General features: G+C 39.5%; 1 protein-coding gene across 1 annotated transcript; it reads left to right on the top strand.

The window, feature by feature from the left end:
* The first annotated feature begins 2,781 nt into the window (after positions 1-2,781).
* On the top strand, positions 2,782-20,538 carry TBC1D7 (TBC1 domain family member 7). The gene is made up of 8 exons (XM_069008086.1): positions 2,782-4,265; positions 4,717-4,840; positions 5,555-5,635; positions 8,449-8,636; positions 10,236-10,373; positions 11,992-12,137; positions 19,343-19,472; positions 20,289-20,538. The coding sequence occupies exons 2-8, from the start codon at positions 4,729-4,731 to the stop codon at positions 20,373-20,375; spliced, it is 882 nt and encodes a 293-aa protein (XP_068864187.1). The 5' UTR covers positions 2,782-4,265; positions 4,717-4,728; the 3' UTR covers positions 20,376-20,538.
* Positions 20,539-21,284: the final 746 nt, after the last annotated feature.

Raw genomic sequence — 21,284 nt, forward strand, 5'->3', positions numbered from 1 at the left:
AATACAGTCACAGATAAAAACAAGAGATGCAGGATGCTAGCAGGGTACTAATTAGTTTGGCTCTGCTATCTCAGATAATTCCAAGCCAATTCCAAACCTGTTTCCCTTTTATCTTTTATGTGTGTTACCTTTTCTGATGTCATTGCAGTTTAAAAGAATTCAGTGTTTAGTTTATCATGGTTTGGATACATGCCTAGTTATGTATTATTGATTAATGATGTATTAATCAATTTTATTATAAGCAGAGTCCTCCACTTGGCTGATTGACACTAACAGATATAAATGATTAAATTCTGCTTTCATTTACAATGGCAAGAAAGAGATTCTGTCAATAGGAATGAAGATAGTTTATGTCCCTAGACAAGGGAAAATAAGGTCATTATTTGGTTTATGAAAATATAAAATGTTTTAAATTAAATATTTAAGTCATGAGTCACATGTGTGCTTTACAACACTGAGTTACAGCATATAGAGCCACTTGGCAAGTGCAGGTGGATGTAGAAGGGCAGTTAAAAGATAAAAAGGCTGTTAGAGTAAGAAAGTCCAACCCAAAAAATAGGTTAGTCATCTTTGGTTTGCTGTGGATGTGTCACCACATAATAATTGTTCTAGTCATTAGCAGTTCATGCTTAACCTATGCTTTTAATTTCATTTGTGTTTTGAAAAATCTCAAATTAAATTCTTTAATTTATTTCCAACTGACCTAAATATTTATGTAATATTTGCAACTGATCTCACTATAACCTATTATGTTAGAAACAGGCACCATTAAGAAAATCTCTGTGCGTAAGAAGCTTTCTATATAGGGGATTTTAAAACTTTACTAGGGGAAGAACATTATTTTTATTGTTTTTCAGGAGAGGTATTGATTTTATGCTACACTTTTATGCAGCTAAATCTTTCAGAACCTAATTTTGTTTAGGATTTTTTAGCAATGGCATAACATTCTATTAATATTCTGTATCTCCTGCACTGTAAATTAGTGCTAAAATAATTGTGAGCTTCATGCTTTTTCAGAGCACCACTATAGCTATGTAATACATCTTGACAAGGCCAGAAATGAATGATTGAAAATTACAGAGATTTAATTTCAGTAGCTGTTTCCTGTGTTATCGATAACCGTGGTTAGCTCCCAACACCACCGCACAGCTCTCATCCCAAGTGCCATCTATCGAGAAAAGATGTATTTGAGTTGAGGAAGCCCCAAACGACTAAAACTGGAACCAGTCTGCCACCTGCTGCTGAGTAGAATTATTTCAAGATTTGCTAGGACTTCACTGACCCAACAAAAACCACTCCTGTGCGAGCTGGGTTTGACAAAAGCCTTGCCCATTCTTCAAGAGTGTGCTTTCTCCTTGGCTACTTCAAAAGTGTGGGGCAAGATTAAAATAATGGGACTTTCTGTGCATTTGAAAATAGGCCCCATAACCAAAGCAGCTGCCTTGTCTTCTCTCCTTGGCACTGGGGAGGCCACAGCTCAAGTGCCGTGCCCAGTTCTGGGACCCTCAATTCAAGAATAATGCTGAGGTGCTGGAGATGGTCCAGAGAAGAGCAACGAAGCTGGGGAAGGGTCTGGAGCACAAGTCCTGTGAGGAGTGGCTGAGGGAGCTGGGGGTGTTCAGCCTGGAGAAAAGGAGGCTCAGGAGGGACATTATTGCTCTCTACAACTGCCTGAAAGGAGGGTGAAGCCAGGTGGGGGTCAGCTTCCTCTCCGGAGTTTCAGGTTGGACATAAGGAAGAATTTCTTCAAAGAAAGGGTGTCTAAACATTGGAATGGGCTGCCCAGAAAGTGGTGGAGTCACTGTCTCTGGAGGTGTTTAAGGAAGGAGTGGATGTGGCACTCTGGTCTACTTGGCAAGGTGGTGTTTGCTCAAAGGTTGGACTCGATTATCTCAAAGGTCTTTTCCAACCTAATTGACTCAGTGATTCTGGCACTTCAAAACCTTGCTGCAGCTAGCTCAGGCACTCGATGGCCTCCTGAGAAAGGGCCACGAGCTTTTTGAAAACTCCGCTCCTGCTGGAAGCTCCTTGCAATCGCACAGCGAGGGGCTGGCAAGATCTCGAACATAAACATCACCAACAACTACAAAAGAACCCTAACCCCGAATCAAAATCACACTACTAGTTTGATGCCCCGCAGTTTCAGCAGCACAGGTTGGTTTTCGAGGCTTTCAGCAGCGATATGTAGGTCCTTTATCTGTTTTGAGGGGCGGGATAATTATCATCCCGTACTTTGATCACATGCACGCCAGTAAACCTTGGTTTTGCGAAATGCACTTCGCTTCCCAGAGGTCTCTCTAACTAACGCGTCCCTAGGAGTCACCGCGGATGGGGCAGAAGCACGGAGCACACGCGTTACAGCAAACAACGCGGTGCAGCCCCCAGCGCACCCCGCGCCATGCGGGCAGCCGGCTCTAAGGGATGGATGCCCTCTGAGGACAGAGGATTGAGCTGGGGGGGTGACGGGGAGCACAGGGCGGGTGCGTGAGGAGCCCCCGAGAGGCTGCGCGGCGCCCGCCGCAGAGCCCGCGGCCCCCGAGCGTCCCCAGCGCTCCGCCCGCCGCCGGGGCGGGACGGGCCCGCGCATGCGCCGCAGCGGCGCCGCGCTCCGGCCGCGCCCGCCTGCCGGAGGTGCCGGGGGGCGGCGGGGCGCGCTCGGTGCGGGCTGAGTGCCCGGGGGTGCATTGATCCCGTGCCCAAAAGTGCCCGTGTTTTCCTCTGGGACTGTGACGGAGGCCGGGAATTGAGCCCCGAGGTACGGCCGGGTGGGGGGGCCCTCCGGCAGGGCCTGCGAGGGAAGGGTGCTCGGTCGGCGGCAGAGTGCTGTGGCTCCGCATCCCGGGCCTGTGCGGCGCTGCTGCTGCTGCTTCACCTGGCGTGACACTTAATGATACCATGGAAGCCGCTATTGAGGCCGGAAATTCATTAATTGAAGACAGAACGAGTTAATTGCACTCTTCTGTACAGCACACTTCCAAGGAGCTGGCTAAGGATTTGTTTCCCCCCTTTCTTTTTCCGGTTTATTGAAGATAGATTTAAAGATTGGCACAATGGTCGTTTGTCTAACATGAAAATACAAATCCTAAATTGTGAGGGAGTATATAAACTATCTTCCTCCTTTTACCAATGAGTAAATAAAATGTACTGCTGTTATAGTGCTAGTTTAAATTACTAAAATAGAATTCCTGACTAATAGGTCATGCTGTTATTTTTCAAATTGCGTTTAATATTCCCATTCTGTGTCTCCTGACAGCTTTCCACAAGTGGTATGGGCTAGACATGGGTTCTTTTAAAATTATTTTTCTAAACAACATTTAATAAATTCAGCTTTTCAAAATTTGAAAATGTAAATGTGAATCTGGAAATTTTCAAAAGTAGCTGAGTGTCTGTCGCATCTTAAGTCTGCTTTTAGACATGGCTGCAGTGTAAATAGTGAGCACTGTGGTCACTGGACCCTTAAATGCACCATACTTGACCATCACAGTCATTTTCATAAGGGTAGTGCAGGGCTGGAATGTGTTGCAAGTAATATTTATTTCTTTTTTCTCTGGTTTTGAAGTAATAATTTGGCCTATCTCAGAAAGCACTAATTCAGTCGTTTGCTGGTTTGTGTTTTGCTGTCTTGTTTTGGCTCTGATCTTACAAAGCACTAAAACCAGACATAATTTGGAACACAAATAGGCCTGCTAGATTGTCCCGGTTTGAGACAAATTTGGAGGAAAGTCTGAATTTGAATGTCCTCTGATAGAAGGCAGGTTACAGCCATCCCTCCTCCACCAGGTTCGGGAAGAAATTCCTCGGAGGAAAGTGAAAAAGGGAAAAAACCGATTTATTTAACAAACACACAGGGGAAAAAAAAATTCTCCAAGTTCTGCTGCTGTCACTGGACATAAAAGTTAAGATTGTTCTTTGTCCTTTGAGTTAGGAAACAGAACTTTCTCATGTTTGCAAGCCTGCAGAGAAGAGAGAATTGATAGTTAGAGGGTTGAACTGAATTGAAATGTCATTTACAGTTGTTAGGATACACAGAGCACTCACTGGAATTTACCTTTGTTTCCACTATGGGGATGAGACATTTACTTGGTTTTAGCGCTGGAATAACAAGCTCAAGGCTGTGGCTGTTACAGCAGCTGGTAACAACATGAGCATTTAATTCTTACCTACAACTTGAGAAGAAACCTACATACCCAGCCTTATTCTTCCTGGTCACCCCTGTGCCACTGAGGCCAACACTGGCTTGTTCTTGCTTCTGATTACCTTGGCTGGTGAGTATGAAACTTAATAATTTTACTTACCTGGGTAACAGTTCTACCTCAGTAGGGTTTTTGTAGTCAAAATTTTGTCAGACTCGTAACTAGTTTTTATATTGGTTTTGAAGTACACAGTATGTTGTAAAGTGTTAAGTGTTTCTCCAGCAATTTTAAAAAAAAACTTTTTGAAAATTAGCATAATTTGCTATGTGGATAATTTTTTAAAATCCCTGTATTTTGTTTGTAAAGTTGGTATCTTTAGACCTTGTTTAGATTAAATTACGTTTGTCATTCTTTATGTTAGTATGTGACAAAAAAAACCCTGGAAGATTTTAATATTCTGTAGGGTTTATTAATACTCTAGAAACTTAGACAGTAAGCTTCTATCAGTGTGCAAAATTACTTGACCTTAAGGCAATAGCAATGTATTCTTGTAAGTCTTCAGAGGAATTAATTGTTTTTCCAGAAGGGATCAGTCATGGCTGACGACTCTCAGAGAAACTTCCGCTCAGTATATTATGAAAAAGTGGGGTTTCGTGGAGTTGAAGAAAAGAAGTCGCTGGAAATTCTGTTGAAAGATGACCGTTTGGGCAAGTTGATTTCACTGTTTCCTCTATTTCTTGGGAGTTGGGGAGGGAGTAATAGAAAATGTTTTCCTGCTGTGCTTAATACTCATTTAAGTTCTGCATCTTTATATAATAATCTCTCAGTTAGTGCTAGCAGGTGTTTCATTTTCAAAGATCTGGAAATCTGATTTTTAATATTATTATGGATTTGTCAGCTTGATGTTTCTTTTTTCCCCTTCTCTCGTTCTCTGTGCCCAAGAAACTAAAAGCTTTTTAGGGAAAGCAATTTTAATCTGAGAATGCATTGTCTCATGCTGTCAATTCCATCTAACTTCAAAGCAATGGATATGTTGTTGCTGTTGGTCCCTGAGGAATGCCACATCTCTAACAGAACAGAAAGATAAATGTTGTCCCTTTAAAAAAGGCCTTAATTGTTTTGACAGTGACACACTTTAGAAAATGCCTATAAAAATGGCACAGTTTCCTCCTGATGAAACCTGGAGTGGTTTTACTGTAAGTCAGGCCAATGTATGTATTTGTCAAAATTGTTGCACTTAGAGAGCACGGTCTGTTCTTGGTTTGAAGCAGTGAAAGTATTTGTTGATAGTAAGTGATGGAAGTGGGGATTTCAATCTGCAGCTAAAGTTTGTCATACTTAGCTGGATCAGAGATGCAGACCTATTTATAATCATATCTAAATTTGTCCTGATTATTTTTTTCCTTTTTATTTCTTTACAGATGTTGAGAAGCTTTGCACATTTAGTCAGAGGTTTCCTCTTCCATCCATGTATCGTGTACTGGTGTGGAAAGTGCTTCTAGGTATGAACTAGTAACATGGAAGGTAGAATGTAGGAAGGTGCACTTTTTTCTGTTTGGTTTGGGGTTTTTTTTTGTCTTTAAAGGAGTAATGACATGGATTATTCCATACTACCTTGCCTACTGATAGATATTTAGCCACTTTTGTATCCACCTCAGATATACAATGGCAATTATAAAACAAGTTTTTGAGAATTTTGCTGAAATGTGCCTAGGAGAGAGTGTTTCAGTATTTAACTTTGTAACACTATCCAAGTAAATGTATGAAATGGATTTGAAATGTGGATTATAAGAAGTCATCGATACCCGATAAGATAGTCAGTTGTGTTCCTGAAATAACAGACAGTTAAGTTGAAGTAAAGTTGTGATTAATTTTAAACTGCGTGAAGCATGGAGTGCATGTTTATTCTAAAGAGAAGCTCGTGTTCTGCAGAATCTTGGTTTCTTATGGTTTTGCTTCTGGCTTTGAATTGTATTTGCCATTGAAGAAGATACAAGGCCGAGGACAATTTAATGGTATCCCCAGAAACTGTAAAAACCGTAAATAGATTGTATTTTCCTAGAAGTGCACTAGTCAGGTGACTAATTAAAAAGTACAAATGACTTTGCACTAACTGGTCAAGTGCACTGGTTGACTAGATGCAACATCATGTCCACTTGGAGACAGGAGGGGTTTCAAAAAAATATTAATTTTTTAATTCATTATTTTCCCCCTCCAATTTTCTACAATTTGAAAGTTGTGGCTTCATGTTCCTGATTATTTGGATTTGTAAGCATTTTTTTGGCAAAGGTAGTAAATCAATAGTACACAGAAGGGGCAAGATCTATTTACAACACTTGAAGTTCTTGGCATTGAACTTGATAAAAGCCTCTGCCATTAAAAAGATTATTGTACCCTGGGCACTAGTGAAGTAGTCAGCATCCTTTGAAATATTAGTAGTGGGAAATACAGCATAGGAGTTTTGGGCAAGTGACTCAGTACAGAATCCTTCAGCCAAAATTATAATAGCAAAATACAGTCTCTTGGCAAATTTTTGGCTCACTGCAGAGCCAGAACTTGGGCTGTTTTAGATAAAGGGTCTGTGAATCATATGATAACACAAAACATCCTCTGAGTTAACTGCACGGAAAATTATACTGGTTCTTTAAGGTATTTTGTATTTTAAACCCAGAGTGATTCATTTCACAGAATGAAAGTTGTCTCAGGGGATCTTTAGGTTGGATATCAGAATAAGGTTCTTCACTCAGAGCGTGGCTGGGCACTGGAAGAGTCTCCTCAGGGAAGTGGTCACAGCACCAAGCCTGACAGAGTTCAAGAAGTATTTGGATAATGCTCTCAGGCACATGGTGTGATTTTTTGGAGTGGTCCTGTGCAGGGCCAGGAGAGGGACTCAGTGGTCCTTGTGCGTCCTTTCCAACTTGGGATATTCTATGGTTTCAAGTATTTGTACTGTCATTCTCTGACATGCCTTGGGTGAACAGAGGTACAGGGGCTTTTTTTACGCTGTATTTTGGTGTTAACAGTTGTTAGAAAAGCTGGTATTGAGAAGGACAGTGCAAAATATCTCTTCCCTAAATGATTGGAACCACAGCCCAGTCCATGTCTGGTGGGAGGTGTTGCATGTTAATAATTTAAGAAGAGGAAGTCTGTCCTGTCAACAAAACTGTCCCAGACATATACCAAGGCTTGCTGATGTCCCAGGTGACATGGTGTGTCAGCAATGCCTCTGTTACCTTCCTGTTCAAGGATGACTCATGATGGTTTCCAGGCACCCCTCTGTTGTTTCAGCTTCTTTTTGCCTGCCTAAGGCTGTCCTCTGTGTTTGAGGAGAGCAGCTGGCAGTGTGTACATACAGTTATGATGTTGACTCTCTTTTGGCGTATCATGGAAGATGTCTTGCTTTGTCCCAGCTTTTGAAATGCAGACAAGTTTGCAGCTGGAAAAGAAGAGATAATTTTTTGTCTGATGTGCTTGTTCCTAAACTCAGCCATTTTGTGGTTTAACACTTGGCAGGAATATTTCTTTCTTTGAAGGAGAGGTAAAAGCAGCAGGCAGCTTGTTTCAGAACTGACTTTTGAAGAATACTTTCTTCTCATGGGTTTCTATGCTGGGAAGAATTCTGCTCCACTAATGAGAGGGAAATGGCATTTTTTTGCCTAGGTGTATGTAAGCTTTTATTTCTGTTGCAGGCTGTGACAGCTTTGTTGTGAACATCAGTGCATGGCAAGATTGAGTCTTGAGTAAGGGGGAGGATTGAGTGAAATGTTGAGTATCTCTTCTGGAGATGCCGTGTAATTTTCTTTGCCTTTCTACTTAGATACTTTTATTTATTTTAGGTTTTTTTTTCTCCCAGGAAACTAGAAAAGATATTTGTGTTGTGCTAAGAAAATAACAGGTGTTACTTTGCAAGTGACTATGTGGCATTCTTAAGTTTTAATCTTTAACTGATTCAACTGATTGATACTGGTTTTTGAATGTCATTTTAGGGAGGATTAATCTGTGATACAGTGAGTAAAGACTTCTCTGGCAGTAAAGTAATTAATACTGGAGTCTACAGTATCTTTGTATTAGTTAATTGCATGTATATATTCTCTGTCATCTCAGACAATGTAGAATTTGAGAAAATGAACAGCTAATGTATATAAAAATCATTCTGCACTGACTTTGTTTTCAAAATAAATGGAAGCTGGGCACAAATATACAACTAGTACTGTACTGAAAACTAGATAGGTATAAAAAGTAACAAGTAAGAATTCTCCTTGCATTGTTTATATTTTTCTTTTAATTATTTTCTTTATTTTATTTTTGCTTTTAGGAATTATTCCTCCTCACCATGAGTCTCATGCTTTGGTGATGAAGTACCGGAAGGAGCAGTACTGGGATATTCACCATGCTCTTCGTGTCATTCGATTTATTAATGATTCTACCCCACAGGTTGATGTTTTTCTCCGCATACATCAGCTGGAATCAGGAAAATTGCCTCGAAACGTAGCTTTTCCATTGGTCAGTTGTCATTTTAACAGTCTTTTAAATACAGTACTTTATTGAACTTGAAACTATAAACCAGTGAGAAACTGAACTGCATGTCACCCCACAAATGCTTTTAAATAAATCAAGTAAGGTGAATGGAAAACAGAGAAGTACTAGTATAAAATAAGGAATTTTAGTCAAAGTGCTTTTGTCTTTTTCTTCCCCTAAGTACTTACGTAAGATTTCATGCCTTAAAATCTCTTTTGTGCATTTTGCCTGCTAGGTTTCAAGCCTTTTGTACTCCAGGGCACTTCAGTTTCTTTATAGCACTGAAATAAAAATTACATAATCTCATTGGAGCTCATAGGTTCTTACGTGTCATGGAACAAGGATAATTCAGAGCCTGTGCAAGCAGTGATTTAAAGCAAGTTGCATAAAATATTTAAATTACTTGTTTTTTAATCTAGACATTAGTGTACTGTCGTCCTTTTTATCTTGGTCTGAACTGACCTGGGCTTCTGTCAGGTAATGCACTGCTCTGCAGTTCAGTGTGTACACCCATGTGGTTAAACAAGGCTGTGTTGTGATGGTAAGTTGGAGGTGTGATGATAAAAACAATGTGTGGTTCTTTTCGTGTAAGCCTCCATGAAATAGGAGATGGTTAAAGGAGCCGCAGAGCTTTCTAAGTGGATTTCATCCTCTAGATAATGTTAATTTATCCATATTCGCTCTAGCCTAGCTTAATTTGTAATTTTTCATCTGTAATCACAAATTTTGACGTAAGTACTTAAAGAAAAGTTCAAAATTAAAAAACAAGTTAAAGTTAGTATGGAAAATACAGTAATATTTTGAACTGGAGGATTACATGCAGCATTCTCTTATCAGACCGTTTCCTAGGAATGTGGCCATCCTACCCTACAAATTTCCAGCAGAGAATTTTCCTTGATCTTGGCATGTGATGCAGTGGACTGAAAATTCCTCCCTTCTAGAGCAGTATTGCCTTCTGAGCAAGTGTTTTGTCAGTGCATCTCAGAGCTGCTCTCAGGGCTGTGGTGAGGTTTCATAGCGATGGTGTTTAGCAGAGCCCCAGTCATTAGCCTTGTAACTCAGGTTTGTTTTGCTGCTGCAGAAGGCATTTGCTCTCTTTTCAGTGCAGTCACTGTCCCCTTAAACTTATGAGAGGTTACTCTTGATAGTAATGCTGGTGTTTTATTGTAGAGGCAGAGGGAGATAAAGAGATGTCAGAATGATCTAAATATTTTGAAATGTTTGGGTAACAAACAGAAGTCTGCCGAGTGTTTTGTGCATCTGAATGCAGAGAGTTCAAGTAGGGTTATGTGTATATTGCAGCAGTCTGTGTGGCAGAGACATACCCCAGTGGTATTTAAGACTCTCCATATACTGAAGTGTGTTTTGGTTTTAAAAGCAAGTTGCTCTGTTTCAGTAGATACCTGTCATCATCATGCAACTGCTGCCCAATGTCTTGTTTAGGAGTGTCAGAACAGCACTTTGAGTACATTGATTCCTGGGTTTTTTTTCCCCGAATAACAGAGAAAAGGAATATATGAATAATTTAAATTAGAATAGTCCAATACTTCTGTGTAGTTCACTTTTTTTGGCATTGTTTTCCAGGAACCTGAAGATGAAGTGTTTCTTGCTATTGCTAAAGCAATGGAGGAAATGGTGGAGGATCCTATAGAATGCTATTGGCTTGTCAGTTGCTTTGTGAATCAGCTGAACAGCAAGCACAAAGATTCATTACAACAACTGGTATGGAAAAAACACCTTTGTTTTTTAACTTTTTGCGAGGAGAAGCAGTCATAGAAAGCATTAATACAGGGAGACAACTGGAGCACCAGAGGTGACACCCTTGGATTCTGTTCCACCAGCTGTTTTGAGAATAAGGGAGGAGTGCTTTTTGCATTGTGATTGTGCTGTCCTGTCTAATGTAACATTAGAAATTGTTTTTGTTTGCTACATGGTAATCCTCAATTACCTTTTTTTAGGTTGTCTAAAGGTTACATTGTATCTAGTTGAATTATATGTCTCACAAATTGGTCACTTAAGAATTTTCTTTAAAGAATTAAAAATGCCAAAAGTTAAGAACATCTTGATGTACATCTGCTACTTTTTAGGCTGCATCTCTGGCACCCATATGCTGCCCATTGGATGACACAAAGCACAGTTGTTTTGCTTTATAAATGGAGCAGGGTACTCTATCTTCAGAGAAACAGTATGTTGCAAATCAGGTTATAATAAAAAGTGGAGTAGTTTTCTTTTAGCACTGATCATTTAAACACCATCATAGAATATTCATTTTGAATTTCTGTCTTACTGATTTATAAAATTAAAGTTTGATTGTAATGCGTACTTATCAAAATTATGAAAGCTCTTGTAATTCATCAAATAGCCTTAAGAGATAAGGAGCTTTTAGTTAACAATATCCTCTGAGGTAAAAGTATCTAGTACATGTGCACCAGCAATTGCTGAATAGAAATCTGTTGTGGAAAATTATGCCTGCCCTTGTTAGCGCTTTTGGAACTAAGAAATAGTTTTTAAACCTACCTCGTGTTTCTGTGAGTGGTACATTCAACTATACCAGTTCAAAAGGAGTATTTGTAAAGAAAGTGTGTGTTCATACTATGTAAAGAGTGCCAAGCATCTCCCTCCCTAGGTTGTTTTGTTGGTTTTTTTAATAATACAAACAATGTACCAAGACTCAGGTGAGAATATGGGCAAAGGAAGTGTTTCCTGCCTTTGACAGCTGAAGTCCTTAGCAGTTTGCCTAACTATGACAGAAAGCATAAAGGTACTCAAGAATTTATAATAATGTGTATTGTGTTACATTAAAATTTAAACAAGATGAGAAAATTAGCTACTTGTTTATGCTTTAAATACTTCTGGTTTTTAAACAGTCAATGTCCAGCTTTTAATGGGTTGCACAGGGATTTGCTCTCAGAATTGATTTTTTGGGTTTTGCTGCATTGTGTGTAGAATTTTTTTGATGTGTGCTAAGGCGATTAGGTTTGAAGTGCATGAAACTCAATTTTACTTGTGAAGGTAGCAGTAATTAGTGTGTGTTTAATCTCTGCATTGCCTTACGCTCTGAAACACCTCCCTGCAGTAGGGAATACTGCATATCTTGGAAGTTCTGCTAGTGGTCAGCAATTTAAGGAAGCTGAGGTTGTTTCTTTGGTTAAATACATAATTAGTTAATTGCAAAAGTCAGTAACACCCGTGTTTTGGAGCACTTAAAACGATGAAGGTACATTATTTTAATGTTGTTTTATGCCAGTTGAATTTTTAAGACAGTGCTTGTCTTACAGTGTGCATTAACTATGAAGGTATTCTGATGTGAGTTATCTAAAATTTTTTAATTCTTTTTCAGCCAAAAATTCTGGAGCAGTATTTGAACATTGAAGATAACAGACTACTGATGCATCTGAAGGCATGTGCTGCAATGAGCAAACTCCCTTACGATCTTTGGTTTAAAAAGTGTTTTGCAGGATGTTTACCTGAGTCCAGTTTACAGAGGCAAGTTCTTTTTCTTTTCTTTCTGTTTGTAACTGCATAGTAATTTCAGCTTTTTGTCATCACTAACAGGAAAAGAGCTTTCCATACTTTATCTGTAAGATTATGGTGTTAACTTTATTGCTAACTTGGAAATTATAAAATTGGATTTAATTCCCCTTGTTACTGATGCAGGATAATCAATCTCTGTGTGATCATTTCACCCACTGAAAATAAAAAGAATGGAGCTGAGTATACCAGCTCATTCTATTAGACACTTAGTGCCTCCTAGGATGTAGAACTCCAAACCCTCTGTCAGTGTTGCATAGCTGAATAGTAGTCAGTTTTTGGGCTTTTAAACAAAAATCTGTGCTTAGGGAGTGATTGTAATGCTGTGTTAGTGTTAGATGAAAAAGATTTTGGGAATGTGTACAGGTTTTGTCTGGAATAGAGTGAAATTTCTTCAGAGCAGGTGGTATAGGGCTGTGTTTTGGAACACAGGGATATTCTCGTTGCTGCAGAGCAGTGCTTACACAGCATCGTTCTGCTCCTCACCAGCCAGGAGGCTGGGGGTGCACAAGAGGACTGGCTGGGAGGGGACACAGCCTGGACAGCTGACTCCAGCTGACCCTAGGGATATCCCATTTCATGTGGAGTCATGCTCAGCAATTAAGCTGGGGAAGAGGTTGGCAGGTCGGAGCACTTGCTTGGGGACTTGCTGGCCATCAGTTGGGGTGGTGGGCAACTGTTCTCAGTTGCATCACTTGTCTCAGGTTTTATTTTCCTCTCTTTGTTATGTTTTCCTTCTCTTCCTTACAATCCTTTGAAATTATTACTTCATTTTAATTATGAAACTTTTTTTTCTTCACCCACAAATTTGTTTCTTACTTCTACCCTTCCAGTTCTTCCCCCATCCCACTGGTGGGTATAATAAATGAGTGGCTGTCTGGTGCTCATTTGCTGGCTGGGGTTAAACCATGACAGAATGTTTATTTTAAAAATACTAGGGCAACTTTAATATTACAAAAGTAATGAAATAGTGGATTATGTCAGGATTCTACAGTTAGAAATAGGATGTTGAGCTTTTAGAAGGGAAAAATCCTTGTGCATGACACTTCACTGAAGGGCTTTTGAAATGAAGCTTGTGTGATTTCTTTAATTCTGCTGCCTGAGAACTCTTGGAAAGCAGGAAATTCAGGCTCAATGTAGAGAAATATCTTTCTGCATTAATAAGAGTTGCTGATAGCTGAACAGGATGTGGCACAAAGAAAACAATGGTGTAATTTTCAGCTGTCTGAAAACTTTGAGAACCAACAATGTTCAAGGGAAGTTTTACATTGAGGGAATCACAGGATTTCAGTGGCTTAAATAGGAACCTAGCATGGAAACAGTGCTTTGTAAATTGCTTTGTAGAAAGTGCTTTTATGGTGGTAAAGTTGATCTTTATCTGAATAGTGGATGCAGTGTTTGTTTGTTTATCTGGGACTTCATGTTCCATGGAGGAAAGTGGAAAATGGCTGCTTTTAAAAATGTATAATTTACCCTTATAAGAATAAGATGATTTTAGGGAACAAGTGGTAAGATTAGAAATCATGCTCTCTGCTCTTGTTGGACCATGGTCTTTGAGGTTCTGTAGGTTTTACTGTTGCCAAGGATTGTGTTTGAGAGAAAAAAACATTTTGTGAAGGATAGAGACCTTTAGGTGCAACACGATAATTGTTACATGGCAAGTTCTTCTCATCAAGCACCTGTAAGGCTCCAAAATAGTCTTGTCTGTGTAGTGATTGTCTGTGATGGGGTGGTTGAAAGCTTTTAGTACTTCTGTGACCACAGAAATGATGTAAGCATGCATACATAGTATAGGATGTTCGTTACAGTTTAGAGCTCATGTGGTTCAGTGTTGCTACTTGATCTTACGGCTGTGGACAAGAGCTGAAAGAGGAATTTGTATCAGAGAAGATTTTCTCTTGGAAGATGAAGGGTTTTTTAAAAAATTTCTGTTGAAAATTGAAAATTTTATTGGAGATGTGTCATCCTGATGGTGTAAAAAGAAAAATCTAGATGAAGAATTTTAATTTTGTGTTTCATTTTGCCAGAATATTTGGTTTCAAATGTCTACCATTTTGAATCAGTTTTATTTATATAAAATATTTTGTCTAATCAGTATACATCTTTAGCATTCCCATATACTGTTTTACCTTACTGAAATAGAATATTTTGATTACTTGGAATTTTTTAATACTTTTTTTTCCCCCTGGAAAAGGTCCAAATACTGGCTTTTTGTATCACTCTTAAGTAAAAACAAATTTCAGTGTTGGTACTTCTGACAGCAGAACAATCCCTTTTCCCAGCAGTTCTTGTGGGAACATGATGAAAGTGCACTTTTTCTTGGCAGTTTAGGTTTCTGAATTATTCAGTCGTAATCATAATGGCCTTATTCGCTGAGGAAATAACATACTTCATGGGTAGTATGTGACAGATGAACTTAATTAATGCTTGGAGATTCAGTTTGGATTAGGATCTAGAAGCCCCAGTGCTTATCTGAAATGCATCCAAATGTCAGTGTTGGAACTGCTGAGGTTTGAAGGTCTCCAGTTCTCCTGTGAATTTTGCTTACTTTATTGTCAAGTGAGAGATTATCTGAACACAGTCTTTTATGATCTAACTTATGATTTAGCACTGTATTTCTTAGAGAGGCTGCTTGCTTTCTATGAACTGTAGTCTTCTCTGCCAAGCAGCTTAATCTAAATTTCATGGTTTTGGTTTTTTGTTTGTTTTCCTCTAAGATGTACAAGACTTGTACGTGCTGTGCAGAAATTTACCTGATAATGGTGAGATGAAGTTGCACAATGCCAACACCTGACAGGCATTGTCACTCAGTATAAACACTATTCTATAGCACACTTCGAGTTAGACCATCGGTAAAATTTATGCATCAGTTTAATTTAAACGGGCTTGGAAAATACATACAGACAGGTTTCATGGGGAGACTTTTCCTTTGGGCTTATGCAGTGTCTAATACACTTGGCATATTCTGTGATGAGCTTCTTAACAAACTTCTTAAAGTTGTCACATTGGTAGAAGGGAGGAGCAGACTGGCCATTTCAAAGACTCTGTATCCCACCTGGAATATAGACAGCGTGCTTCCTGGGAGATGAACAAGCCTGTAGCACAGGTTTGAGAGGCACAGAAAGGTGTACTTCTCTCTGAGACAGGGAGAGAACTGGATCACACCTTTATTTTCATACTCCTCATTGCCCTGTTTGCTTGATTCGTGCAGCAGCGTATCTGTTCATCTGTTTGGTAAGCCCGTTAGTGGAAAGCTTTCCAATGGTGCTGTGTGGGCCCTCAGCTGGAGATCCCTGCTCTTAAAGCTTGGGATCCTGTTTGTGGCTTCAGCTCTACAGGCAAAATGGCACTTTGGCTGCCGGTTTGATCTGGCAGTGTCACCCCACATGATCCAGCAGAAGCAGTGCAGCTTTGCAGTTGTAATTGTGAATGAGCCAGGCATTTTTTACAGCCTAATGATGCCAATCACGTATCAGGCCCCTGACTACTGTTGTTTGTACTCTGCACTGAAGGCTTGGCATTAGCTGGATGGTGTTAGGTTATTAGTCTCTGGCGACTTGCTGGTGGCAAAGTATTTGGTCATTCTCCTGAAATCTTATTACTTCAAACTGGCACTACCACATGTATTAATATAATTCTGTGGTTTTACATCTGTGATCTCCATGCCCTGCATAAATTACATTTAGTTGTCAAAATGTAAATGATTTCTTAATAGAAACAACAGAAATATGGAAAATGCCTTAATTTTACTGTGGAGCAGGAGGGCATAAGAATGTACATGTGGGTTGCTACTACAGAGAGACTTAATTCTGTTTGCCTTTGTCTCACTGAGCTGCTTCTCAGGTCTGCAAATGGATGGGCACAAGATCATGATACGAGATCAGGGTGAGATTTGTGTGAGCTTCATCGTGTCCCTCCATGCCCAGTTACCTCTGGAAGGACACTCGAACTGCAGGCAGAGGAGAAAGCATTGGCTCCTTTTAGGTATCTCTTGCCTGGATATGACTGGAGGACCAGAACCAGGAAATAAAGTTGAGTGTGTTTACCCTGCAGTGTAGAGAAAAGCTGTGACATTAATGGTAATATTTCAGAAAAAGAGAGCAGCAGTGCTGGGATGCCTCTTGTGTATTACTGCATTTTAGTGGTGCAGGAAGCTCAGAAAGTGCCTGGAGAATGGTATCCCTTCACACACAGGTGCACACAGAGTGAGGCGTATCTTGTCTACAGAAGCAGCTCAGTGAAAAGTAAATGGTTTCATTTGCATAATCCTTGGCACGCTCTTTGCCTTTATAACTTCCTATTTCTTTTTATTTTTCCTTGTGGTTGTCAATACTGCTTCACTGTTCAAGAAACACCTACAAGAGTGTTCCTGTGGTAAATTGAATAGTTGTATTTCACGGAGGATGATAGTCACACAAAACAGTGAATTTCATTCAGAACACGTGTTTATTTTTCTGCATTCCTGATTAGGGCTGTAGGCACAGTTTCATGATATTTCTCTTATACTTTCCCCCTAAGAGTATCAAAGAATGGGTAAAAAGTTGCAGTCTCTAGCAGTAAACTCGACCTTAAATGATTGCTATTATTCATAGAGTGAAAGCAGGACACCTGTTACCATCAGTAGATTTACAGTGTATAAAGATTGCTGTATTAGAAGAGGATCAGCAGAAAATCCATTTCCTTGAAACTGCTGTGTGTTTTTTCCGTTTTTGACACAGTTTATGTTGTTGTTCCTGGCTCTGCTGGTACAGACAAGGTGGTGACTGTTGATCACAGTGTTGCACAGTCATTCCCGATTATTGTCACTGGTGGAGTTGTACGGAGAGTAACAATAGCTGGATATGTTAAGGGAAAAAATATTGCAGTAGACACAGCTGGTTAGTGCTGACATCTCGCTCACTTTTCTGTGCACCATCTTCCGAAATTTTTTAAGGCACTGGTGATTTAGATACTGCATCTGTTTTGCCATTGTTAAAACATTTGTTCTGAAATCAGACTGAATAATGCAGGAAAACAATAGAGTGTTTTCTGAGCATAGCATGTAACCTAACATAATTATGGAGACTGAAGTCAGAAGAATTGGAAGCAAAATAATGAAAGAAGACTGGATATTTTATAATAGGATGAGTAAGTTTGTTTTCAAATTAACATGAGCTTTAATATGAACTTTAAAAATGATTTCCTGTTTTTGAGATCTGCTACTCTCTATAATTGTCACTCATAATTATAGTTCTGATGCACATGAAACAGATGGAGAAGTTGTTCTTGGGTTCTAAACAGATGTGTTTGTGAAGGAAAATGTTCTAGGAGTAAACAGGGGTGACCTGTACAGTGTTGAACAGAATTGTTGTTTCAGTTTTCTCATGTCCTTGCTTAAAGCTTCCTAGACCTGACTTCAACAGCAGTGTAATATTTGCAGTGATCATTTCTCCAGGGATGCTTGAATCACAAATGAAGCAGTAAGATTTTGATCTTGGATTGTGTGTCGTTCCTGTCCCTGTGGGAATTATACTAATTGTTTAATCATAGCGAGACAGGGAATTAAAACTAAATTGCAAGGGGGAAAGAAACTGGCTGTGCCTTTTTTTTTCTTTATCTGTCCATGTGGGTTTTTTGTTTCCTTCTACTTTCAGAATAGTGCTGAGGATGTTACACATTCTTTTCCTCCTTTCTTCATTATAAGTTAAAATCTAGTCCTGTGTTTAAGTTTGTGCCTGTTGCCTCAGGTCCCTTCACTGGGCATGGCTGGAAAGAGCCTGGCTCCACCCTTTTTTGTACTCTCCCTTCAGGTACTTCTATATATTGATGAAATTCCCCAGATCCCTCTCCTCTCCAGGCTGAGCAGTCCAAGCTCTCTCACCTTTCCTCATAGGAGAGATGCCACAGTCCCTTCATCATCATCATGGCTCTCGGCTGGGGCCTCCCCTCTTAACTGCTTGTGTAAAAGTGTGACCCTACACTTCATTTCAGCTGTCAAAGTTTGTGTCGTGCCTGTGTTGTGCTCTGCTGGCACTCTGGGCTCAAGGGCAAATTCTTCTGAGAGAGGTCATACAAAAATTGAGTTGTCCCTGGAAGGAGCACACCCAGAGATCCAAATTTATAGATGGGCTGCAGAAGATGTTTTTCAGTTAGCGTTACTGTATTCAGAAATTACGGAGGATAGTGTGTGATCTTTGTTCCCCCATGTTTTTATTTGGAAGGAGAAATACTTTGAACAAGTGCCCAGAAGGAGCAAGAACTGTAATCCTCAGAAACTCTTTTTGACACAGCTCTTAAAATTCAAGAACTAAAAATAATGTGAGCACATAAAAGCTGCCATCTGACAGATGGTTTCACACTGTTTTGTGTAGTCTTTCATCCTGAGTCTGTTGAGCTGGGCCTGAGAGAGAGCTGCTGGATGAAGAACGATTTCAAATTGTTGCAGGCTGTTTTGGTAGAGATGATCCATTTTAATATTCATCCAAGTTATGTTGCTGAAGCCTTTGCAGGCCTGCCCTTCAGGTTTTCTTAAAACTGTGAGGTCCAGGTACGGTTTCACATGAGAGGTAGGAGTGCTTAAGTATTTCTGAGAGTGTCTGTGCACAGTGGGATGGATTGGAAGACTTAATAGTTATTCCTTCTGTCTAATTTAAACATCATGGATTACATCCTGCTGTTAGGTCATAATTGTATCTCATACAGTAATGACCTGGAATATTAACTGCTTGAGATGTAATAGCTCAGTCTTACATAGCTTTGAATTTTTAGCAAGTTAGCTGTTTGAAGAGTATCTTTATTAAGCATGCTAATGAAGTTAATTTCTTTTTTTTTGCACTAGCAAAAATTCTCACCTTTACTACACGCTGTAGAGTAGTTGTTACAGTCCAGGCTATTAAGCCAAGATTTGCTTTTTGTGCTTGAGCTTGTAAACGGTTCAATTTCTAAACAGCAACACACCGTATCAGTACATACCAATTACTGCTTGCCATCCCTCTGCTCTGTACAGATTGAGGAGTTGATAAAATGTCTTCTCTTTTTCCTGACCTGAATAATTCAATATGTTGCTTTTCTTCAGAAAAATAATCTGGATCGAGATGGTTGTACAAGTGCTGTTCTAGCAGAGAAATAAGCAGATAAGCACTGCAATAATGTTTAGTGATTCCTTTTCACTTTTCTTTTAGAGTTTGGGACAAAGTTATTAGTGGATCCTGCAAGATTCTTGTTTTTGTTGCTGTGGAAATATTATTAACCTTTAAAATGAAGATAATAGCACTGAATACTGCAGAAAAGATCACACAGTTTTTGGAAAATGTAAGTACTCTAATTATGCTTTGCATTACCTTTTATAGCTTATAACTGTTTCAGCCTGAATCGCTTGCCTGCTGCAGATGTGCCAAAGATATTATTACATTACTGAGAACAGTCTAGCAGTACCAAGGTGAAGGGAGAATGCACGGCAATGAGAATAATGACTTTTTCTATCAGGAGGTAAGGCTTCCATAGAATGAAATGTTTTTTAGGCTTAGGGAATGTATTATCTATGTCTGTACAGAATTAACATTCCTTGTGATACTCAAGGGTTTTTCTGTGAAAGTAAGGGCAGGTCAGGTTAGGTTAATTTTTCTGGAGGTTTCTTAGAAGGGTTGGTTTCTGGCCACGTTGTTTGCTTCTTGCCTGAGCGCAAATCTGTAGACTCAAGCGGTGTTATCTGTTGACGTGAGGATGGGATCATGAACCTGACCCTGAGCCTTCCTGACACTGAATAGTAACGAGCCATCTCAGCAGGGCTGTAGGGTCCCAGTGTAACCCAGGTGAGTTAAATGAGACACAGTTTGTGGTCATGGATGGCCAGTGTGAGTTATGCTGGGTGTCAAGGATATGGGAACTGTGAGATGCCAGGCTGCTTATCAGCATTTTGGAAATAAAAGCGTTTTGTCCAAAACCTGGCTGTAATATGGTGTATAGTGCAGGACTGAGGGATGGTGGGATGGGAGGACAGGGAGATGGGATTCTAGTTTTGTTTTCTTTTTTATAAAGAGATAAAACCTAAACTGGAAATTGAAAATCTTTATTTTAAATTAAACAGTCCAAGTGGAGTGCTCTGACCAGGCACCTTGCCTTTTGTAGATTCCTCAGGACAACACCGACGCCATTGTCAGCAAAGCTGTGGATCTGTGGCGCACGCACTGCGGGACTCCAGCACACTCAGTCTGAGAACTCTCTTGGCTTGTGGCAGCTTGGGAAAAAAAAAAAGACTTTTGAAAAGACATTTTACCATCCTAGTGTGATGTTCTTCATTAACCCTTTTGTGTAAAGATGCTATCAAAGCATGGTGACCAATATGTAAATATTTTTCAATAAATACAGGTGGAATGAAGATACTTAGTGGTGGTTGATGATGTCTGAAGTGTTAATTGATCATCCAGCTACAGTATTTTGATTGCACAGTGTGCTCTCTTGCTTTTGCAGAAGTAAACCTAACTCTTGAAGCAAGGTAAATAGATTTACTTGTAATTTTAAAATGTTTCAGTATGCCAGCTTATACTAGATATAACCAGTTACTACCTGGATGTGTTTGTATGGTGAATTGCTGAATGTCAGCCTGCTGGGTGGTGAACGAGCATGCTTTTGCTAGAAATGTAATTGTACTCTCTTAACACTGTAAATTTTCAGGTAAATGAAGCTTCCCAAATCTGAGGTACAGGACATCACAATGACCAGGGGTGACATCCTTTTCCAAAGTGTTTTAAAATACTTTCTTTTTAGCTGTCAGACAGCTTTCTATGGCTGTATCTCCTTTGTTCTTCATGGAAGATACTCTAGAGAAGTGGATCTGTGCAGGTATGGAGAAAATCAGGGGGATGAGCCAATATAATTCAGAATCACAGCCCAGTAATAACCATTGCTTCTGTTGAGTGCTTGGCTCGAAGCTGTTGTAATTTGATTCTTGTTTGGTTTAGATTTCAAAATAAATTCCATACAAAAATGTAATTCATGATGTATGTAAAAGTAGAGTGATTAGCCATAGATAGAGGTTTACTGGGGAACTGATGTTTTTCTTGTAAAAGTGTAAAATTCTATTTCTACCTCTTGCATAGACCAGGGAATTGTATATAAAAATGT

Source organism: Aphelocoma coerulescens, chromosome 2 (genome assembly GCF_041296385.1).
Source record: "Aphelocoma coerulescens isolate FSJ_1873_10779 chromosome 2, UR_Acoe_1.0, whole genome shotgun sequence".
Taxonomy (NCBI): domain Eukaryota; kingdom Metazoa; phylum Chordata; class Aves; order Passeriformes; family Corvidae; genus Aphelocoma; species Aphelocoma coerulescens.

Excerpts from the sequence above, each read along its gene's own strand:
- TBC1D7 (XM_069008086.1), top strand. The coding sequence starts at position 4,729 with ATGGCTGACGACTCTCAGAGAAACTTCCGCTCAGTATATTATGAAAAA. Across the intron at positions 5,636-8,448 it reads GGTGTGGAAAGTGCTTCTAG|GAATTATTCCTCCTCACCAT; the intron begins GTATGAACTAGT and ends TTTTGCTTTTAG. Across the intron at positions 10,374-11,991 it reads AAGATTCATTACAACAACTG|CCAAAAATTCTGGAGCAGTA; the intron begins GTATGGAAAAAA and ends ATTCTTTTTCAG.